The 18,566-nt window shown below is 47.5% G+C and overlaps 1 protein-coding gene across 1 annotated transcript in view; it reads right to left on the reverse strand.

Moving 5' to 3' along the window:
- The window catches only part of RCL1 (RNA terminal phosphate cyclase like 1), a 215,721-nt gene that overhangs the window by 112,462 nt on the left and 84,693 nt on the right, over positions 1 to 18,566 (reverse strand). Inside the window, exon 4 of the mRNA XM_085632927.1 lies at positions 14,915 to 14,989. Coding sequence (XP_085489053.1) covers positions 14,915 to 14,989 — 75 coding nt within the window. The remainder of the gene's footprint in view (positions 1 to 14,914; positions 14,990 to 18,566) is intronic.

Raw genomic sequence — 18,566 nt, forward strand, 5'->3', positions numbered from 1 at the left:
AATTTCCCTTCAATACTGAGGGCCCCTGGGGGCTAACTAGCCCACCAAGTGCTTCCAGTAAGCGCCACTGAGCTGCATTGCAAAGAGGTGGTCCAGGCCGTGCTACTTTTCACACCTCTCTGCAACGCAGCTCTGTGGCACTTACTGGAGGTACCTAGTGGGCTAGTTGGACCCTAGGGACCCTCAGGATTCAAATGAACTTAATCTCCTAACTAACAAGCATTTACAATGCAATGGTCTCGGCATTGTTAAAGTTAGAGCTATTGGCACTGCTCATGACATTATTTCTGTTTATGTTTTTGTTTTTAAAACATTTAAAGAAACGGCATTGTTATTTTCAATGTCAATAGCTTAATCGCTCTCAAATGCGAGACCTATTGCATTTGCACCCACACACAGAGCCACACACACAAAGCCACCCACACACACAGCCACCCACACAGAGCCACCTACACACACACACACACAGAGTTACCCACCCACAGACAGAGCCACCCACGCATAGAGCCACCTACCAAAAAAGCCAACCACACAGAGGCGCACACACACACACACAGCCTACCACACACACACACACACACACAGCCTAGCACACACACACACAGATCTTAGAGTGGCTATTGAGGAAATCATGGACTAAAGACGTGAAAGACTAAAGGCAAAAGCAGCACAGGTTGCGGTGACGCTCCTCCCAGACGGGAAACAACCTTTACAACGCAACTATTACATCGCACTACACTTACAAAGCAGGCATTACAACGGAACATCCTTTACAACGCATGGCACTACAACGCATACCATTACAACGCATACCATTACAACGCATGACACTACATCGCATGTCACTACAACGCAGGCATTACAACGCATACCATTACAATGCATACCATTGGAGTTAGAATAGTAATTTTTAACCCCTACACTATCCAACACTTACCCTACTGAGGGACATCTGTGTCACTGCCCCATGGCAGCAGCTCTAAAAGAAAAGAGCGGAAGAGAAAGCACAGCGAGGCCAACAAAGGGAGGGGCAGGGTTGCCTAATGTATCGGGGAGGAGATGGGGGGCTATTCTTTCACTGAGCACAACTGTGCCTTGGCTGGGGTTTACGTCGAATGACACGGCTCGGGAGTAAAGACAAAAAAGACAACGGGAGGAGGAGGGAGTAAAGACAACACAGACAACCGGAGGGACAGGAGTAAAGACAACACGGAAAACACGAAGGGTAGGGGGGTACAGAGGTAAAGACAACACAAACAACGGGAGGGGGCAGGAAGAAATTGAACACAGACAATGGGAGGTGGGGGTCTGGAAAGGCAACACAAACTACCGCGGGGAGGGGGCCGGAGCAAAGTGAACACGGATAACGGGAGGGAGCAAAGTAAACAGGGACAGATTGCGCAACAGGAAAGTTACAATGTAAGCTGAGGCATGATGCCATTTAGCTGTGACCCGGAAGCATGTTAAAGGGCCAGTTAGGTGGTGAAGTCAACAATCCAGTGACATCTCGCAAACTATTTTCTCTTAAAGCTCAGTGCACCCCTCTGAAGCAAGGCGCCCTGGACCGGGGCCCAGCTTGCACATGGCCAGACACGGCTCTTTTGTCACACTTGGCATGGGAACATTGCCAGCTGTTGAAGGGTGCATTCCTGCTCAGGCCTGAATCCAAGTGATGCGGAGAGGGACAGAGGAGCACAGACAGGCTCTGAAGATGAAACCACGCCTCTGTCTCCGAGGGACATCTAGGCACGGCTCTTGTGTCACACTTGGCATGGGACCCTTGCCATCTGTTGCAGGGTGCATTCCTGCTCAGGCCTGAACCCAAGTGATGCGGAGTGGGACAGAGCAGCACAGACAGGCTCTGAAGATGAAACCACGCCTCTGTCTCCGAGGGACATCTGTGTCACTGCCCCAGGGCAGCAGCTCTAAACGAAAAGAGCGGAAGTGAAAGCACAGCAAGGCCAACAAAGGGAGGGGCAGGGTTGCTTAATGGATCGGGGAGGAGATGGGGGGGGGGGGGTGGCTATTCTTTCACTGAGCACAACTGTGCCTTGGCTGGAGTTTACGTCGAATGACGCAGCTCGGGAGCAAACACAAACAATCCTCACAAAGGTACCTTTCTGTGCACTACCACCGCCATGTACATTTGTAGCCACATCATTGACACCGCAACCAACTCTCGGTCTGGTCAGCAACAGGAAATGCATCAGAGAGCACGGAACGTTAAATAAAAAAAAATGCATACCACACGTTAATAAAATAATCGTAATCTCCCCCAAAAAACATTAAGTTAAAGACACTAGTACTAAATGCATTCCACGCGCAAGTGAAAGGCATGCAATAGTTAAAAAAAAAGTGTGAGGAAAAAAAACTCAGCACAGTTTGGCTCCTGCAGCCTCAGTAATGGCGCTGCTATCATGTTACACAGAGTGGCCAATAACTTTTCGGTCCATTAAATAAAGATGTAACAAATGCGTTTGACTTGGTGAAATTTTTTTTTTTTAAAGTGGCGGGCGGAAGCAGGGATGCCAGAAAGCAAACAGGGAAAGGCTATGTATATCAGCGCCGGGAGGATAACTGGGGCGAGTTGAGAAGAGAAGGGGACAGTTTTAAAGAACAGCAAAAACTAAGGGAAACAAGGCAGAGCAAAAGGCAAGCACACCAAAAGAGCGGAAGTGAAAGCACAGCGAGGCCAACAAAGGGAGGGGCAGGGTTGCTTAATGGATCGGGGAGGAGATGGGGGGGGCTATTCTTTCACTGAGCACAACTGTGCCTTGGCTGGGGTTTACGTCGAATGACGCGGCTCGGGAGTAAAGACAAACCAGTAACAATCTCTAAACACACGTCCATATTTTCGCAATGCTGGCTGCAACACAAGGTCCATTTAGGTGGTATCATGTCCTGCATTGTCACCTAATGTTACTGGCTGCATTATATATTTTGATGTAATGACAGAAGTAAAATACCAGTAGCAGCACACTAAGCTAAGCATGGATTTTAAGTTTGCGTGTCACGCCCTTAATTAAATCGGTTACGCCCCTTTGAGAACCCCTTCCCCCTTCAGTTTTGAAGCCCTGGTGCTCTGGCATAAGCAGATGCTGCCGAGATCTATGTTATGTGTAACCTGCGGGTTGAATCTTTGTTCGATAGGGAATCGTTTCTTGGAGCTTTGAATACCTAATGGTGCTCAAATCCTTAGCACTTACTTTCGACTTCAGAAGCCTGAAAGGCTGAGACAACTTTTCGGGGAGAGCGACCTATCTGCTGGTAACAAATATAGCGCTTCATTGTGGTCACACAAAAGTACAGGACGGGAAACTGTGTCCATAATGACACAGGATGTGTTTCAGTCTCTCCAGTGCCAAGGGCGAGTGGAGACACATACTGTGGTGGTGGAGAAGTAGAAGAAGGACACGTGTCCGTAGACGAGAAGTAGAGGGAATGTAAAAGGAGCGAGTGAGGTACGGAGGAGAGCTGCCCCCCCTGCGATACAAGAAGAGGGGCATGTGTAGGTGAGAGAGGCGTTGGAAGCCAGAGGACATCGGCACTCGTAAAAGCAATACAGTGACGAAAAGACTGCATATGGAAGACACCGAGCGACTGAAGTAGTGAATGGCCATGTGGAGAGAAGCGGGGAGAAGGAAATGAACACGTGGGGCAGAAGCAGAGGTTAGAAAGGGAATTGAAGTGGAGCGGGGGAGGAATAGCTGTGCTTGTGGGAGAGACGTCGAGTTTAGAAGGTAATGTAGCTGGGGAGAGGACTGCGCGTGCAGGAAAGTATATGGGAGACAAGGGATGCGCACCTGGGAGAGTAGAAGAGCGAAGAGGAGGCATGTGCGGAGAGGAGAGCCCGTGAAAGTGCATGCGTGAGAGAAGACGTGTGGAGAGGAAGTGAATTAGAGAGGAAGGGGAAGAAATGCGACGAGAGGAAGGGAGTGTGCACCGAAGCGGAGAGCCCCGGAGAAGGGGCGAGGAGGGACAGGGAGATTGAGAGGGAGGGAGTTTTGCATTTACGGCTTACCTAAAAGGCCCAATTATTCGCCCATCTTTGCGAAACCGTCAACATAATTAATCTTCTGTTCACAGCTCCAGTAACAAGTCCTACACAAGGCGATCAGGTGAGGGAGCAACGCCGGGACACCACCGCCTTTCTCCGATGCAGAGAAGATATGCCTCGGAGAAACGCAGCCTCGTTTTCGGATTGGGGGGCGTGTTTTGCTGTTGTCTCCTCCCTGAGACTTCTCGCAAAAAACACGCCCCCCGATCCGAAAAGGACGGGGCTACAACGGAGTGACTGGACCTCTTCTCCAGTGGCTGGCCTGCATTTAAGAGGCCAGCCAATGGAGAACAGGAGAGAAGAGGGGCGGGAGCAAGCCCCTCTTCTCAAAGTCACTCAAAGTCATTAAATCTCGCGAGCGAGACTGCGCAAGCGCAGCCTTCGCTAGCCGAGACCTAAAAACGGACACAGGGCGTGTTTACACAGTGGTGAAGGGAGGGGACGGGGCCTGAGTTAACGTGTGCAAAAACGCCCTGTGGCCTGTTTTAAGAGGTAGTTTTAATCCCCCTGCCCTATTATATACTAGGGGCTTACAGAGGAGGTCATGCTAATCACAGGGGGAACCCAACGCATAATGTTCCCTAGTGTATGTAGGTGTTTTTACTGTATTCTAAGTGTCTTTTAACATAGCACTGGCTCTAGGACTGGTTAGTCAGACTCAGTTACCACCAGTATCCGTCTGAAAAAGTTGAGGGTACAGGATGATTTTGCAACAAGGATTCTTTCTGCTCTTCTTTTTGTTCTTTCTGCATGTTATCCTTCTTCCTGCACTTTTCTTAGTCTTTGAGGACTTCTGTTGCTTCTTTCTGCACATCTTTTTTTTCTTTCTGTGCATTTTTTCTTCTTTCTTCACATGTCCCATCTCTGTAGGCATAGTTAGAAATTAGCATTTAAAAAACCTTTGAAATTCACAGAAAAAAACATAGGTTTCAGGCACGTTCTAGATAGGAATTAGCATTTAAAAAACCCCAGAAAGTCACTGAAACAAGCATTTACAATGCAATGGTCTCGGCATTGGTAAAGTTAGAGCTATTGGCATTGCTCATGACATTATTTTTGTTTATGTTTTTGTTTTTAAAACATTTAAAGAAACGGCATTGTCATGAGCAATGGCAATAGCTCTAACTTTAACAATGCCGAGACCGTTGCATTGTAAATGCTTGTCATGTCTTGTTAGCCTCTGTCTGAGCGCACCAAGGCCACCCCCTGTGCCCCACGGCCAGTCCTGTCCTGGAAGTACCCCTCTGCCCTCTTGCATTGCCAGTTGCGCCCTCCCTGTAAACCAGTCCAGCCCTGTCCTCCTTTCTCCCCCACTTGCACTCCTGTTTCCACCCCCTCCCCCACCCTATGCTTCCCTCCTGTTTCCACCTCCCTCCACCCTATCGTTGTTTCTAGGCCTACATTATCAATGTTAAAATAGACAGCTACTAAGCAGAATATCTTGAATTAGTCTTGTGTTTCTTACATTGTTTTGATACAATTATGAATTGTATAAAAGCTGATAGAGCAAGCTCACATGTGGAACTTTTTTGTTTATGTAACTGACTCAATAGCATTAATTTGCAGGTTCTGCTGCCAGTTTATATTCCAGTTTTCTGTAATCACTGTTTTTTTTATTTTATTTATTTTTAAAGGATTTGGATAAGCAGATGGAATCTGTATTTATTGGAAGGTTGTATTTTGTGCAAAATCTATATTATGCTGTCGGTTTTTCTTAGGGTGAGTATAATTAATTGTTGATTGTAACAACTGTGTGGCTTTTTAGTTTACACACTGGCTCTAAAATATGCAGAAAGCATACTTTAGAAAACACCGTTAGATTCTGATGTCTAAAAATGTTTTTCACAGAGTGGTAAAAAAATCAAAAATGTTTATAAATAACCTGCAGTCACCTACCTACATGACCTGCTCCGTTGTAACGCGGTCATCAAAACCTCTTCTACCTGTAGCTTGGCGCAGAGTGCTGGCCATAATTATATTCGAGAGTTGGCACTCTAGCTATTTATTCGCACCATGCGGGCGTCACCTTGCCCTCTATGTCGATAGCAACTATCGCTTTGCATTAACGGCGATGAAGTCTCAATGAGAGGCTCGTTTGTCGTCCTTCTCTTTTTGGTACACTGAAGTGTTTGTCCCGCCCATCTCTGCCTCCATTACGCCCATTGGTTACACAGAGCTGTCTGTTAGGGCCGCTCGGACCCGGAAGCGGGGTGTCAATGGCCAGAGAATCTACCTAGCAACCGGGAAGCCGGGATCGGAGCGCTAAGTTTGGTTTCACCCCCCGCCACCCTTTCCCGGTGGGGGCGAGTGTGTGACCCCACATACTTCTCGGTCGGTCTTCTCTTTAACCCCCCCATTTGTTCAAAAAACTCATCTTTCCCCGGGCCACGCTTAGAGCGTTACCCGGGAACCCGCTCGCTTGGGGCGGCAAGAACATCAAGGAAAGGCCGAGGCCTGAGGCCTACCTCGGAGCTGGGAGGAGGTGAGTCCGGCCTAAGAGCCTAATCATTTGTGATGTTGTAATGTATACAGATGTATAAACATAAATATTCCGGCCCATAGAAGTTTACTCCTCCGAGTGGACTTTTGATGCACTTAATTCTCAATATTCCACCTGGGGTGAGCGCAGGCTGACTGCCTTGTTTTAGGATAATTCACATTTTACAGCTCTAAACCACGAATACCTGCTCTATGCTGTTTGAATTTCCTGTCAGCGGTGGGGTTGTGGGAAGGGGAGTCTCTCGCCTGTAAAGTTGGAAATCCCTACTTTGTTAGCGTAAGTAGGAGAAAACCTGTCATTACTGGAGCGCTTTACAGTAAATCGATATGAGGAACAAGGCAGAGCAAAATGCACACCACCGCCTTTCTCCGAGGCACAGCAGAAAATGCCTCGGAGAAACGCCACGTCCTTTTCGGATTTGGGGGCGTGTTTTGCTATGGTCTCCTCCGAGACTTCTCGCAAAAAACACGCCCCCCGATCCGAAAAGGACGGGGCTTCAACGGAGTGACTGGACCACTTCTCCAGTGGCTGGCCAGCATTTAAGAGGCCAGCCAATGGAGAACAGGAGAGAAGAGGGGCGGGTGCAAGCCCCTCTTCTCAAAGTCATTAAATCTCGGAGCGAGACTGCGCAAGCGCAGCCGAGACCTAAAAAGGAAGGGAAACCGTAAGACCATGAAAAGAAAACAGCAGAAAGCTGCCAGCCCCCCTCCCCCTCCCACCCATGCTGGGAAGCAAACGGCACCCACACAAGCCAGGGCCACAATGCTTGGCGCCCTGCCAGACAGAGCCCCTGCGCCCACACTGGCTCTCTGCAGTGACTCCACAGAACAATCTTTCACAGTCCCATCACAAGACAAGAGGCGAGTCATAACAACCGGTGCCCCAAATAAATGCCACCAAGATACCAGCCTGGGACCCTCTGTCGTGGCTGTGCGGACAATGCGACGCTGGCCCATTCTAAAATGTCCCTTTAAAGGCACTGAAATCACTCGGAGGACATCAGAAAAGGTTTGTTTTTTTGCTTTAAAATTTCAAAAAACGATGGTAATTTCCCCACCTTTCCGACCCAAAACGTGCCTGTTGAAGTGTTGGAGCGAAGCACATTGAAATGAGTAAAGCCACAAAACCACGAACAACAGTAACATTTTTTTAAAGATATTTCAATTTGCTTCGGCCTGTTCCAAGCAGCACACGCAGTCCCGAAACAGAGAGGGTTTAAGTGTATGCTAATTAATACCAATAATATGAAAGACCTTTACAGCACAATGTATGTAAAAAGCTGTTAAATGCATCGTACACTCGTATTAACATCACTAGTAACCTACGGAAGAAACATGGAAAAAAAGACATTTGGCCAAAGGCCGTGTGAACGGGCCTGCGCATACATGCCGCCCTTGAAACATTACAATCCAGCCTCATTTGCATGTGCACAGTGGGTCGGTCTGGTTCACACAGCTGCTCTGTGCGAGCCTGTTCATTAACCCATTCATTAATAAGCTTTACAAACACTAGTTGTACACTGGACGCAAACGTTTAGAACAGAATTAACTGAGAGCCATGCAAGCGACACATGCCAACATTTGGAAGCGCTCAAGGCGAGGCTAAGGGGGCGGGGTGAGCGGGGGTCCACTTACTCCATATACTTGCAAAGTCTAGAAACAAACATTTTTGACAAATGTCTGCAGATCAACGAACGCTTTTTTTTTTTTTAATAATCTCATTCGAGTGTTTACAGTCCCAGTTTTTTTTTTTTAAATAATCTCGTTCGAGTGTTTACAGTCCCAGATTTATTTTTTTTTTTTAAATAATCTCATTCGAGTGCTTACAGTCCCAGATTTATAATGGCTAAGAAAAAATTCAAATAGCAAACAAGACGCAGTTTAAGAACACTATTAGAACAAAAAAGAGCGAAGTCTGTTTCCTAAAACTAGAGCGCTGTATGCTCTGACGTGCTTCACATGCAGAATAAAGCGCTACACAAAATATCAAGTTAAAAGTGATTAATGCGTGCACAAAAAAGCTGCCGGTACCTGAGAAGGTAACCAGAGGGGCACATGCCATGAGAGCAGGCAGCCAAACAGCCCAGCAGTTCACAGAGACAGGGCAGAGTGGCACGCATCATAGCAGTTTGTAGTGACAAAGCAGCCAGTCACCGAGTCTAGCAGTTAAGAAACAGAGCAGGCAGACACGTAACCCAGCAGTTCAGAGACAGAACAGGCAGACAGATAACCATGCATTTCAGAGACAGAACAGGCAGACACGCATCCCAGTAGGTAGCAGAAATGAACAGACAGGGAAGCAGGTAAGTACTTCTCAGAGCAGGCAGGCACATTTCCCAGCATTTCAGCGATAAAGCAGTTAGGCAGACCTCTTAGCAGTTCAGAGATAGAACAGGCAAACACACCTCCCAGCGGGTCGCACAGGTAGAACAGATAGTCACTCATTTCCGTTATTTACCACGGAGATACAGCAGGCAGGTGGAGCAGGCAGGTTCGCACCCATCATTTCACAGAGATAGAACAGACAGGCACGCTCCCAGCAGGTCACAGAACCAAGACAGCTAGGCACAGATTCCCAGCAGTTCACAGCGATAGAGCAGGCAGACACACACCCCAGCAGTTCACAGCGGCAGGGCAGACAGGCAAGCACACACCCCAGCAGCGCACATAAGTACTTAAACAGTTCAGAGGTAGTGCAGTCAGGCGCACACCTCCATCAGTGCACAGGGGCACAGCGCGCAGATGCACACCCCCAGCAGTGCACAGAGGTAGAGAATGCAGGAAGGCACGCCCCCAGCAGTGCACAGAACTTAAACAGTGAGGCGCACACTTCTAGCAGTGCACAGAGGTAGAAGAGGCAGGCACACTCCCAGCAGTGCACAGGGGTACAGCACGCAGGCGCACACTCCCAGCAGTACACAGGGGTACAGCACGCAGGTACCCCTCCCCCACAGCAATAGTGCACAGAGGTAGAACAGGCAGGCATACCCCAGCAGTAGTGCACAGAGGTAAAGCACGCAGGCGCACGCTCCCAGCAGTGCACAGGGGTACAGAAGGCAGGCACCCGCAGCAGTGCACAGGGGTACAGAAGGCAAGCAGGCACACCGCCAGCAGTACAGAGGTACAGCACGCATGCCCCCCCCCACATCCCCCAGAAGTGCACAAACGTGTTTGTCCCGCCCATCTCTGCCTCCATTACGCCCATTGGTTACACAGAGCTGTCTGTTAGGGCCGCTCGGACCCAGAAGCGGGGTGTCAATGGCCAGAGAATCTACCTAGCAACCGGGAAGCCGGGATCGGAGCGCTAAGTTTGGTTTCACCCCCCGCCACCCTTTCCCGGTGGGGGAGAGTGTGTGACCCCACATACTTCTCGGTCGGTCTTCTCTTTAACCCCCCCATTTGTTCCAAAAACTCATCTTTCCCCGGGCCACGCTTAGAGCGTTACCCGGGAACCCCCTCGCTTGGGGCGGCAAGAACATCAAGGAAAGGCCGAGGCCTGAGGCCTACCTCGGAGCTGGGAGGAGGTGAGTCCGGCCTAAGAGCCTAATCATTTGTGATGTTGTAATGTATGCAGATGTATAAACATAAATATTCCGGCCCATAGAAGTTTACTCCTCCGAGTGGACTTTTGATGCACTTAATTCTCAATATTCCACCTGGGGTGAGCGCAGGCTGACTGCCTTGTTTTAGGATAATTCACATTTTACAGCTCTAAACCACGAATACCTGCTCTATGCTGTTTGAATTTCCTGTCAGCGGTGGGGTTGTGGGAAGGGGAGTCTCTCGCCTGTAAAGTTGGAAATCCCTACTTTGTTAGCGTAAGTAGGAGAAAACCTGTCATTACTGGAGCGCTTTACAGTAAATCGTTATGAGGAACAAGGCAGAGCAAAATGCACACCACCGCCTTTCTCCGAGGCACAGCAGAAAATGCCTCGGAGAAACGCCACGTCCTTTTCGGATTTGGGGGCGTGTTTTGCTGTTGTCTCCTCCCTGAGACTTCTCGCAAAAAACACGCCCCCCGATCCGAAAAGGACGGGGCTTCAACGGAGTGACTGGACCTCTTCTCCAGTGGCTGGCCAGCATTTAAGAGGCCAGCCAATGGAGAACAGGAGAGAAGAGGGGCGGGTGCAAGCCCCTCTTCTCAAAGTCACTCAAACTCATTAAATCTCGGAGCGAGACTGCGCAAGCGCAGCCTTTTGCAGCCGAGACCTAAAAACCATAGGTTTCAGGGGTGTTATAGTTAGCTGGACTTTTCACTTGTACAAAACCATTGAAATTCCCCCGTTATAGTTAGTTCAGCTAACTAACTCGCGCGCCCGCAATGCACTGCTGATGACGTCACATATTACATCACTCATGACATGGTCAGTGACATCACTCATGACATCACTGATATCACTGATGACATCATCCTTGTGATAGTGGTAGACCTCCTCTCACCCTAATATAACCTTTGATACACATTCAAAAATAGAGACTAAAATTTTCAAAACAATGGACATACCAATACCAGTTACCACAACCTCTTCAGTAATTCTAAGATCCACATACACATCCACTCATTCACCAACAGTCCTATACAGTCACTCATACATGTACTCACTCATCATATGTACTCCTACACCTATACATCCTGTTACACAATGCCACTCATCCATAGAGTTACTCACACACATAGTCACTCATGCTAATAAAGAATCAAACATACATTTACTTGCATATACAGTTATACACACACCACCACACTTACTTCTACAGAAACTTACACATACTTAGTCTTTTAAACAATCACTTATAGAAACACATACTTATTCATACAGGAACTCTTTCAATCTCACATATACTCACTTATATACACCAATAGTCACATATACTAGTTAAAAACATATGTAGTTACTCATAAAGACACTATTGAGACAGTCATTCACTCACTAACACACCCATACACACACTCATCCACCCATACAGTCCTGCACACATGCTGTCTTCAACACATACAGTCACTCATTCATGCACCTATGCACTACGTAATACCCCCCACCGAACCATGCAGACACTCAGACTGATACTCAAAAAAACAACTAATAACCTATATAGACACCCATGTAGCTACTCACCAACCCTTGCAGCCACTTATACACAAAGTGAGAGACTGATACAGATATTTACATATTTAAACATTACTCACTAAGCCATGTATTCACTATGATACACTTAATCAGTCAGTTACACAATCAATTTTTCAAAAACAAATCATCCATTTAGACACTTATATACCCATTTATTCTAACATCGACCTTGAGATATACATATATAAAACATTTAATTTTCAGAAAAACACACATTCACTGGATGATGTCATTTGAGATGTCAGTGATGTCATGAGTGATGTCACTGACCATGTCATGAGTGATGCAATATGTGACGTCATCAGCAGTGCATTGCGGGCGCGCGAGTTATAGTTAGCTGAACTAACTATAACGGGGGAATTTCAATGGTTTTGTACAAGTGAAAAGTCCAGCTAACTAGAACACCCCTGAAACCTATGGTTTTTTCAGTGACTTTCTGAGGTTTTTTAAATGCTAATTCCTAACTATAACGTGCCTGAAACCTATGGTTTTTTCTGTGAAATATATATATATATATGGCCCGACCAAAGAAGAGGTGATGGGGGTTAACAAGAGTTCTGGGGAATAAGAAAATATCAGAACTAAGGAGTTACCTGCTGAGTGGGTAGGACCCACAACAATAGGATGCCTAGCATGTCCATGTTGGCCAAAAGGTGGGCCACCTCCGTATTTGGGACATTTTCACCATGGAAGCTAAAATCCCCCAGGAGTTGAAAGTTGTTAGATTCAAGTAAGTGAGGCGCGACGGTAAATCATGGACACCTGCCCAGAAATCCGTAGCTCAGAGATCAATTCTGAAAACACAATTCCACTCACTCAGCTAGCAGTCTCTCAATGACTTCTATTTTTACTCTGCCAGGGCTAGCAATAGCAACACCTCATCCTGGTCTGGACTCTTTCAAGTCTATGTTGATAGTTCTTCGGAAGGGCTAAATTAATACACGGTAGCGCAGCTTAATTCAATAAAGTCTCAGTGAAAAAACACCGGTCTAGGAGAAGGAAAGTTCAAAAGGTCCCATAATTCCTACATTGCAGTACAGGCCTTTAGGAGTAAAAGAAACGGCACGGGGTGCAGACCCGGGGGTAGGAATTAGGGACCCTTCTTGATGGTTGAAGCCTTGTTGCTAGCAAAAGGGGAAACTGCCATAGGAGGAGAACGGACCTCTGCTTGGTCACCAAGCCATAGGGAGCTAAAAGAGAAAGAAAACCAGCAGCTATAGCAGGATGCGGAGCCTTCAAAATTGAGAAGGAAGTGACCCCAGCAGCAGAAAGACCAGTGCCAGACGCTGCCTACATAAAGTGGTAGGGCGGTTGTAGGTGGAGGGGGCAGAGGTTTGGGGAGAAATAATATATATAAAAAAAATAAAAAAGGACTTACCTGCTACTCCACTCCGCCCTCCCCGCCTTGCTGCTTCTCCCGTTGGCTGGAAGGGGAGGGGCCCTCAAGGCACAGGATCCACACCCAATAAAGATGCTACTCTCACATGAGAGCAGTGCCAGGATTGGTCCGAGTGGCATAGTTTGGCACTCAAACGGTACATTGGAGCCTGTGCCTTTTCTCCAACCTGGCTGTGTAACACAGCCAGGTTGGAGAAACACAAGTGGGCATGTGTGTTTGGCCGGCTTAGAACAGCCAGCCAAACACACATGCGCACTTATAAGTGCACACTACTCCTCCCTGACATGCCCCGCCCCATACTTACTGCAGGGCACAGACAGCCTAAATAAAATGCCAATAACTATTATCATTTTATTTATCGTCTGCTGGCACGGGCTGTGGGGGATGACGCTCCTCCCCGATTCCAGAAGAGCCGTAGCGGAGAAAGACTGAGGGGCAGAATACCTAGATTTAGAGTGGAGATGATAAACTTCGGTAGAACCGTAGTAAAGTCTTAGCATGGTGGTGGCCTCTCCAGGCGGAGGAGCAGGATTCCCATTGACGTTCAGGCACAGATAGGCAAGTCTTTGCGATGCCCATTGCATGCGTCCACATTGGTCCTAAATTCATGGCTCAGAGCAAAAAGCAGAGTGCCTGGACCTCTAACCTCCCCAAAATGGCAACTTAATTGTCAACCATGTAGTGAGGCAGAGCAGGTAACTCCCTCCGCTCAAGCGGCAGAGCCATGTCAGACCAGCGAGTGAAAGCTGAAGGTACAATAAAGAGTGTGTGCCAACAGTGAACTAACCAAAGTTAAAAGCACACCAGAAAGTCTAAATTGGACTGAACCGGTCCATGCCTTTCCTGCCCCAAGCAACTAGCTCCCATCAGTTCTGGCCCTCACTTTGGACGGGAGAATTGTCAGGAAAACCAGCTAGGAAGAGAGGTGTGCCCACCTTTGCCAAGCCCACGCCTCAGGTGGGGGGGGGGGAGGCGAGGTGAAGCACTCATCTGTCCCCTCCATCTTCAAGATATGGGGACCCGGACAATTAGGGAGAGGCTCATGCCCACTCTCACAGGAGGGTGGCATAATAGGGCTGTACCCACCCCAACAAAGGGACCCATTGGTCCAAATCTGTTCACCCCTTTAAACACTCCTAAATTTAGTATTTAGGGGCAACCCTGAACCTTGCCTTCTTAGAGTTGGGGAAGAAAGAAAAACCAGAGAGTTGTACTGATCCAGGAAGGGGAGGAAACCTACTGCTTTGGCCCCAGCCCTACAGGCCTGCCCAGACTCAGACCTGCCTCCTGCAAAGAAACCAGCGTATCCAGCAATTAGTACTTACCTAATTTAGCCTCTGCCATACCCCTCAGGAATACCTGGCCTCTGTGCACACTATAGCTTACTTTGGTATAGTATATACAGAGCCAAGCTTCCAAGCACAAACGTAGTTAACCTTTGAAACCTTGAACCATCTAGTTTGAATCTGAAAGTGCTCAATTTTCCACTGATCCAAAAGAGGTTGTTCAAAAAAAGAAAAACACCACCTCACAGCAAAAAACACTCAGATGCCAACCTTTCAAAACAAATAATAATGATCCATTGGCATAGACTTAAAAAATGTCATCCGCCTCCAACTCTTAATTCTAAACACAACATCTCGCTTCAAACACTAACAAATATATTTAGATGAAAATCTTATGGTTCCACTTGCCTCACGCCCCACCAATGAATTCATGACTATGGGCGACAAACAAGAAGCATTTCTACTCAATTATGTAAAGCAGTCACAAGCACTCTTAAAATATCAGCTTTTGGAGGGGAAAAAATTGTTTGTAATGGATTATTACCTTTATTTCAAAATGTTCACCATCTATCCCAAATCGCTTCATTAAAGGCAGTGCTGTTGCTTTGAGGAGATCGACCTGAGGAGAAGATAGACAAGCATCAGCCACTGTTCTAAAACAGCTAGTTGAGTTAATCTGCAATAGGATGCTCCATGTATTTTATAAAAAAAAGTAAAGCATAATAGAATATTCCCTTAAAATTTTTTTACAAAATGTAAAACAAATCGGAAAAAGGTTAACCCTCTTACATTTATTTTGTATTAAATAAAAAAAAAAGGCAGTATCACCTAATGGAACTCGTGCAGATGCATTTTACAGTCTAGGATTTTTTTCCCCCCTCGATATCTCAAGAGCAAATAAAGTTGGTTACATTACTTTAGGCTCACTGGTAGTGTTCATAACGAATATGCTACTTACCAGTATGCATCTGTTCTTGGCATGTAGGGCTGCTGACATTCATATCTGTGCATAGATCGCCGCCTAGTGTTGGGTCCGGATGATTGCACATTGTTGTCCTGGAAGAGTCTTCGAAGTATCACGAGATAGGTGGCTCCTCCCCTGGACTACAGTGCGCCTGGGCATCCTCTCCATCCTCAGATTGTTTTTCGCCATTGTGGCAGTGATGGAGTAGATACAGTAAGTGATGACCATGCTATACAGTAATTGAGTGCTGCAGCCGCTACAGGCGCCGGGGAGGAGGGTGGGCGATATGAATGTCAGCAGCCCTACATGCCAAGAACAGATGCATACTGGTAAGTAGCATATTCGGTTCGAGGCATGTGGGCTGCTGAATTCATATCTGTGCATAGATTATATAGAAGTCCCTCCATTAGCGGCGGCTGCCCGTGTCAGCTGCAGCAGTCTGAAAAAGGGTCTTGAGAACAGCCTGTCCTACAGCTGCCTGCTGTTTTGAATGCACATCTACACAGTAGTGTTTAGTAAATGTATGTATAGTGGACCATGTGGCTGCTCTACATATTTCCTCTAAAGGAATGTTCCCTAGGAAAGCCATGGACGCCCCTAACTTTCGTGTGGAGTGGGCTCTGGGAGGAATCGTTAATGTGCGTTTAGCTTTTTGATAGCAAATTTGAATACATTTAACGATCCATCTGGCTATCCCTGCTTTGGAAATGGCGTTACCCTGGTGTTGTGGAGAAAAGGCAACGAACAGTTGTTTTGTTTTCCTAAAATCCTTTGTCCTGTCTATATAGTACGAGGGCCCTCTTTACATCTAGTGTATGGAGCATTCTTTCTGCGACATTGTCTGGATTTGGAAAGATAACAGGCAGTTCAATAGTCTGATTCATGTGGAACTGCGATATCACTTTAGGCATGAATATGGGGTTGGTACGTAGTACAACCCTGTTTGCGTGAACCTGTATGAATGGCTCTTGAATGGTTAGTGCCTGGAGTTGACTAACTCTTCTCAACGAAGTGATTGCCACTAAAAGCTACTTTCCAGGTGAGGAATTGAATCTCACATGAATGTAGAGGTTCAAAGAGTGGACCCATCAATCTGGTGAGGACCACATTCAGGTTCCACACCGGTGCCGGTGGGTGTGTTGGAGGAATCGCTCGTTTGAGTCCCCCTAAGGCGGCTTTGATGGCAGGTACTCTGAATAAAGAGAGGTGCTGCCTGTTTTGAAGATCGGCTGCTATTGCGGTTAGATGTATACGGATGGAGCTGTATGCCAGATTGCATCGGTACAAGTGTAACGGGTAACAGATGATGTTCTGGATGGATGCATCCAGCGGATTAATGTCATTGTTTTTACAGTAAATGACAAACCTTTTCCATTTAGCCGCATAGCAAGCTCTGGTCGTGGGTCCCCTGGCCTCCCTGATATTCATACATTCTGGAGGCAGGTTTAGGTAGCCAAACTCTAAGACTTCAGGAGCCAGATCGCCAGGTTCAGCTGTTGCGGATCTGGGTGCTGAATTTCGCCATGGTTCTGTGTTAAAAGTTTGGGTGTTAGCCGCAGTCTTTGAGGCGGCACCACGGAAAGTTCTAGTAACGTGGTGTACCATGGCTGGCGTGCCCACATTGGAGCAACCAGGATGAGTGTCATTGAGTGTTGCCTTAGTTTGCGTGCCACCAGCGGTATTAATGGCGCTGGGGGAAAAGCGTACGTAAATCTGCCTGACCAGTTCATCCATATCGCATTGCCCTGCGACTGTGGATGCGGGAACCTGGCGGCAAAGCGTTGGCATTTTGCGTTTTCCCTTGTGGCGAATAGGTCTATCTCTGGATGACCCCACTGCTGGAAGTACGGTTGGAGTACTGATGGATGTAGCTCCCACTCGTGCATTTGGTGGCTGTGTCTGCTGAGCAGATCCGCCATTTGGTTGTCCTTGCCAGGGAGGTGTTCTGTCATGAGGAACATGTTCCTCTGAATGGCCCACCTCCACATGCTCTGAGCCAGATGAGACAACTGTGGAGAGTGTGTTCCTCCCTGCTTCTGTATGTAGTACATGGCAGTCATGTTGTCCATCCGGATCAACACGACTTTGTTGCACAAGTGTACCTTGAATGCCTTCATCGCCAGGAAGATTGCCATCAGTTCCAGAAGGTTGATGTGCATCTTCTGTTGCTGTGTCGTCCATAGTCCCTGCACTGTGTAATTGAGTACATGAGCTCCCCATCCCTGGAGAGACGCGTCCGCCGTCAGTATTATTTGTGGAACAGGCTCTTGGAACGGTCGGCCCTTGCAAAGGTTTTGTGGATTCCACCAATGCAGAGAGTTGTATGCCCGACCGCTCACCAACACTAGGTCTTTCAACTGTCCTTGAGTCTGATTCCATTGACGTGCCAAGCACTCCTGAAGCGGGCGCATATGTAGTCTCGCGTGCGGGACTATGAAGATGCAGGAGGCCATCATGCCTATCAACTGCATGAACACTCGCGCCGGAAGGGAGCGTTGAGGTCTGAACTTCTTTATCAGCAGTTGCATGCTGTTGATCCTCACTAAATTTGGCTGAGCTTTGGCTGCCAGAGTGTCTATGGTCGCACCCAGGTACTGGCGTACGTGGGCGGGTTGAAGATGTGACTTTGGATAATTCAGTGAGAATCCCAGACTGTGAAGAAGGTGAATGGTGTGGAATATGTGGCTGGCACACTGCCTGGCCGACAAGCCAATCGTCCAGGTAAGGGAAGACGTAAATGCGCTGTCTCCTTAAGTGTGCAGCCACTGTCGCTAGGCACTTGGTAAAGACTCTGGGCGCCGTCGTTACTCCGAAAGGGAGGACTTTGAACTGATAATGCTGATCTTGAAGAGTGAACCTGAGATATTTTCTGTGTGATGGGTGTATGGGTATGTGGAAATACTCATCCTTTAAATTCAGTGTTGCTAGGAAGTCTCCCTGATTGAGTAACGGCAGAACCTGCTGGAGGGTGAGCATATGAAAATGCTCTGACAGAATGTATTGGTTGAGAGGTCTCGGGTCCAGTATAGGTCTGAGAGACCCGTCCTTTTTTGGGATTAAGAAGTAGAGAGTACACCCCTGACCCTCGCTGTTCCACAGGCACGAGCTCTATGGCGTCTTTCTGCAGCATACTTAGTACTTCTTGCTGCAATAATGTCAAGTGCTCTGCGGACATAGGACGGTGTCTTGGTGGTATGTTGGGTGGATTGGATGTTAATTCCAGACAACCGTA

The sequence above is a fragment of the Triturus cristatus genome, chromosome 2_1, assembly GCF_964204655.1.
Source record: "Triturus cristatus chromosome 2_1, aTriCri1.1, whole genome shotgun sequence".
Taxonomy (NCBI): domain Eukaryota; kingdom Metazoa; phylum Chordata; class Amphibia; order Caudata; family Salamandridae; genus Triturus; species Triturus cristatus.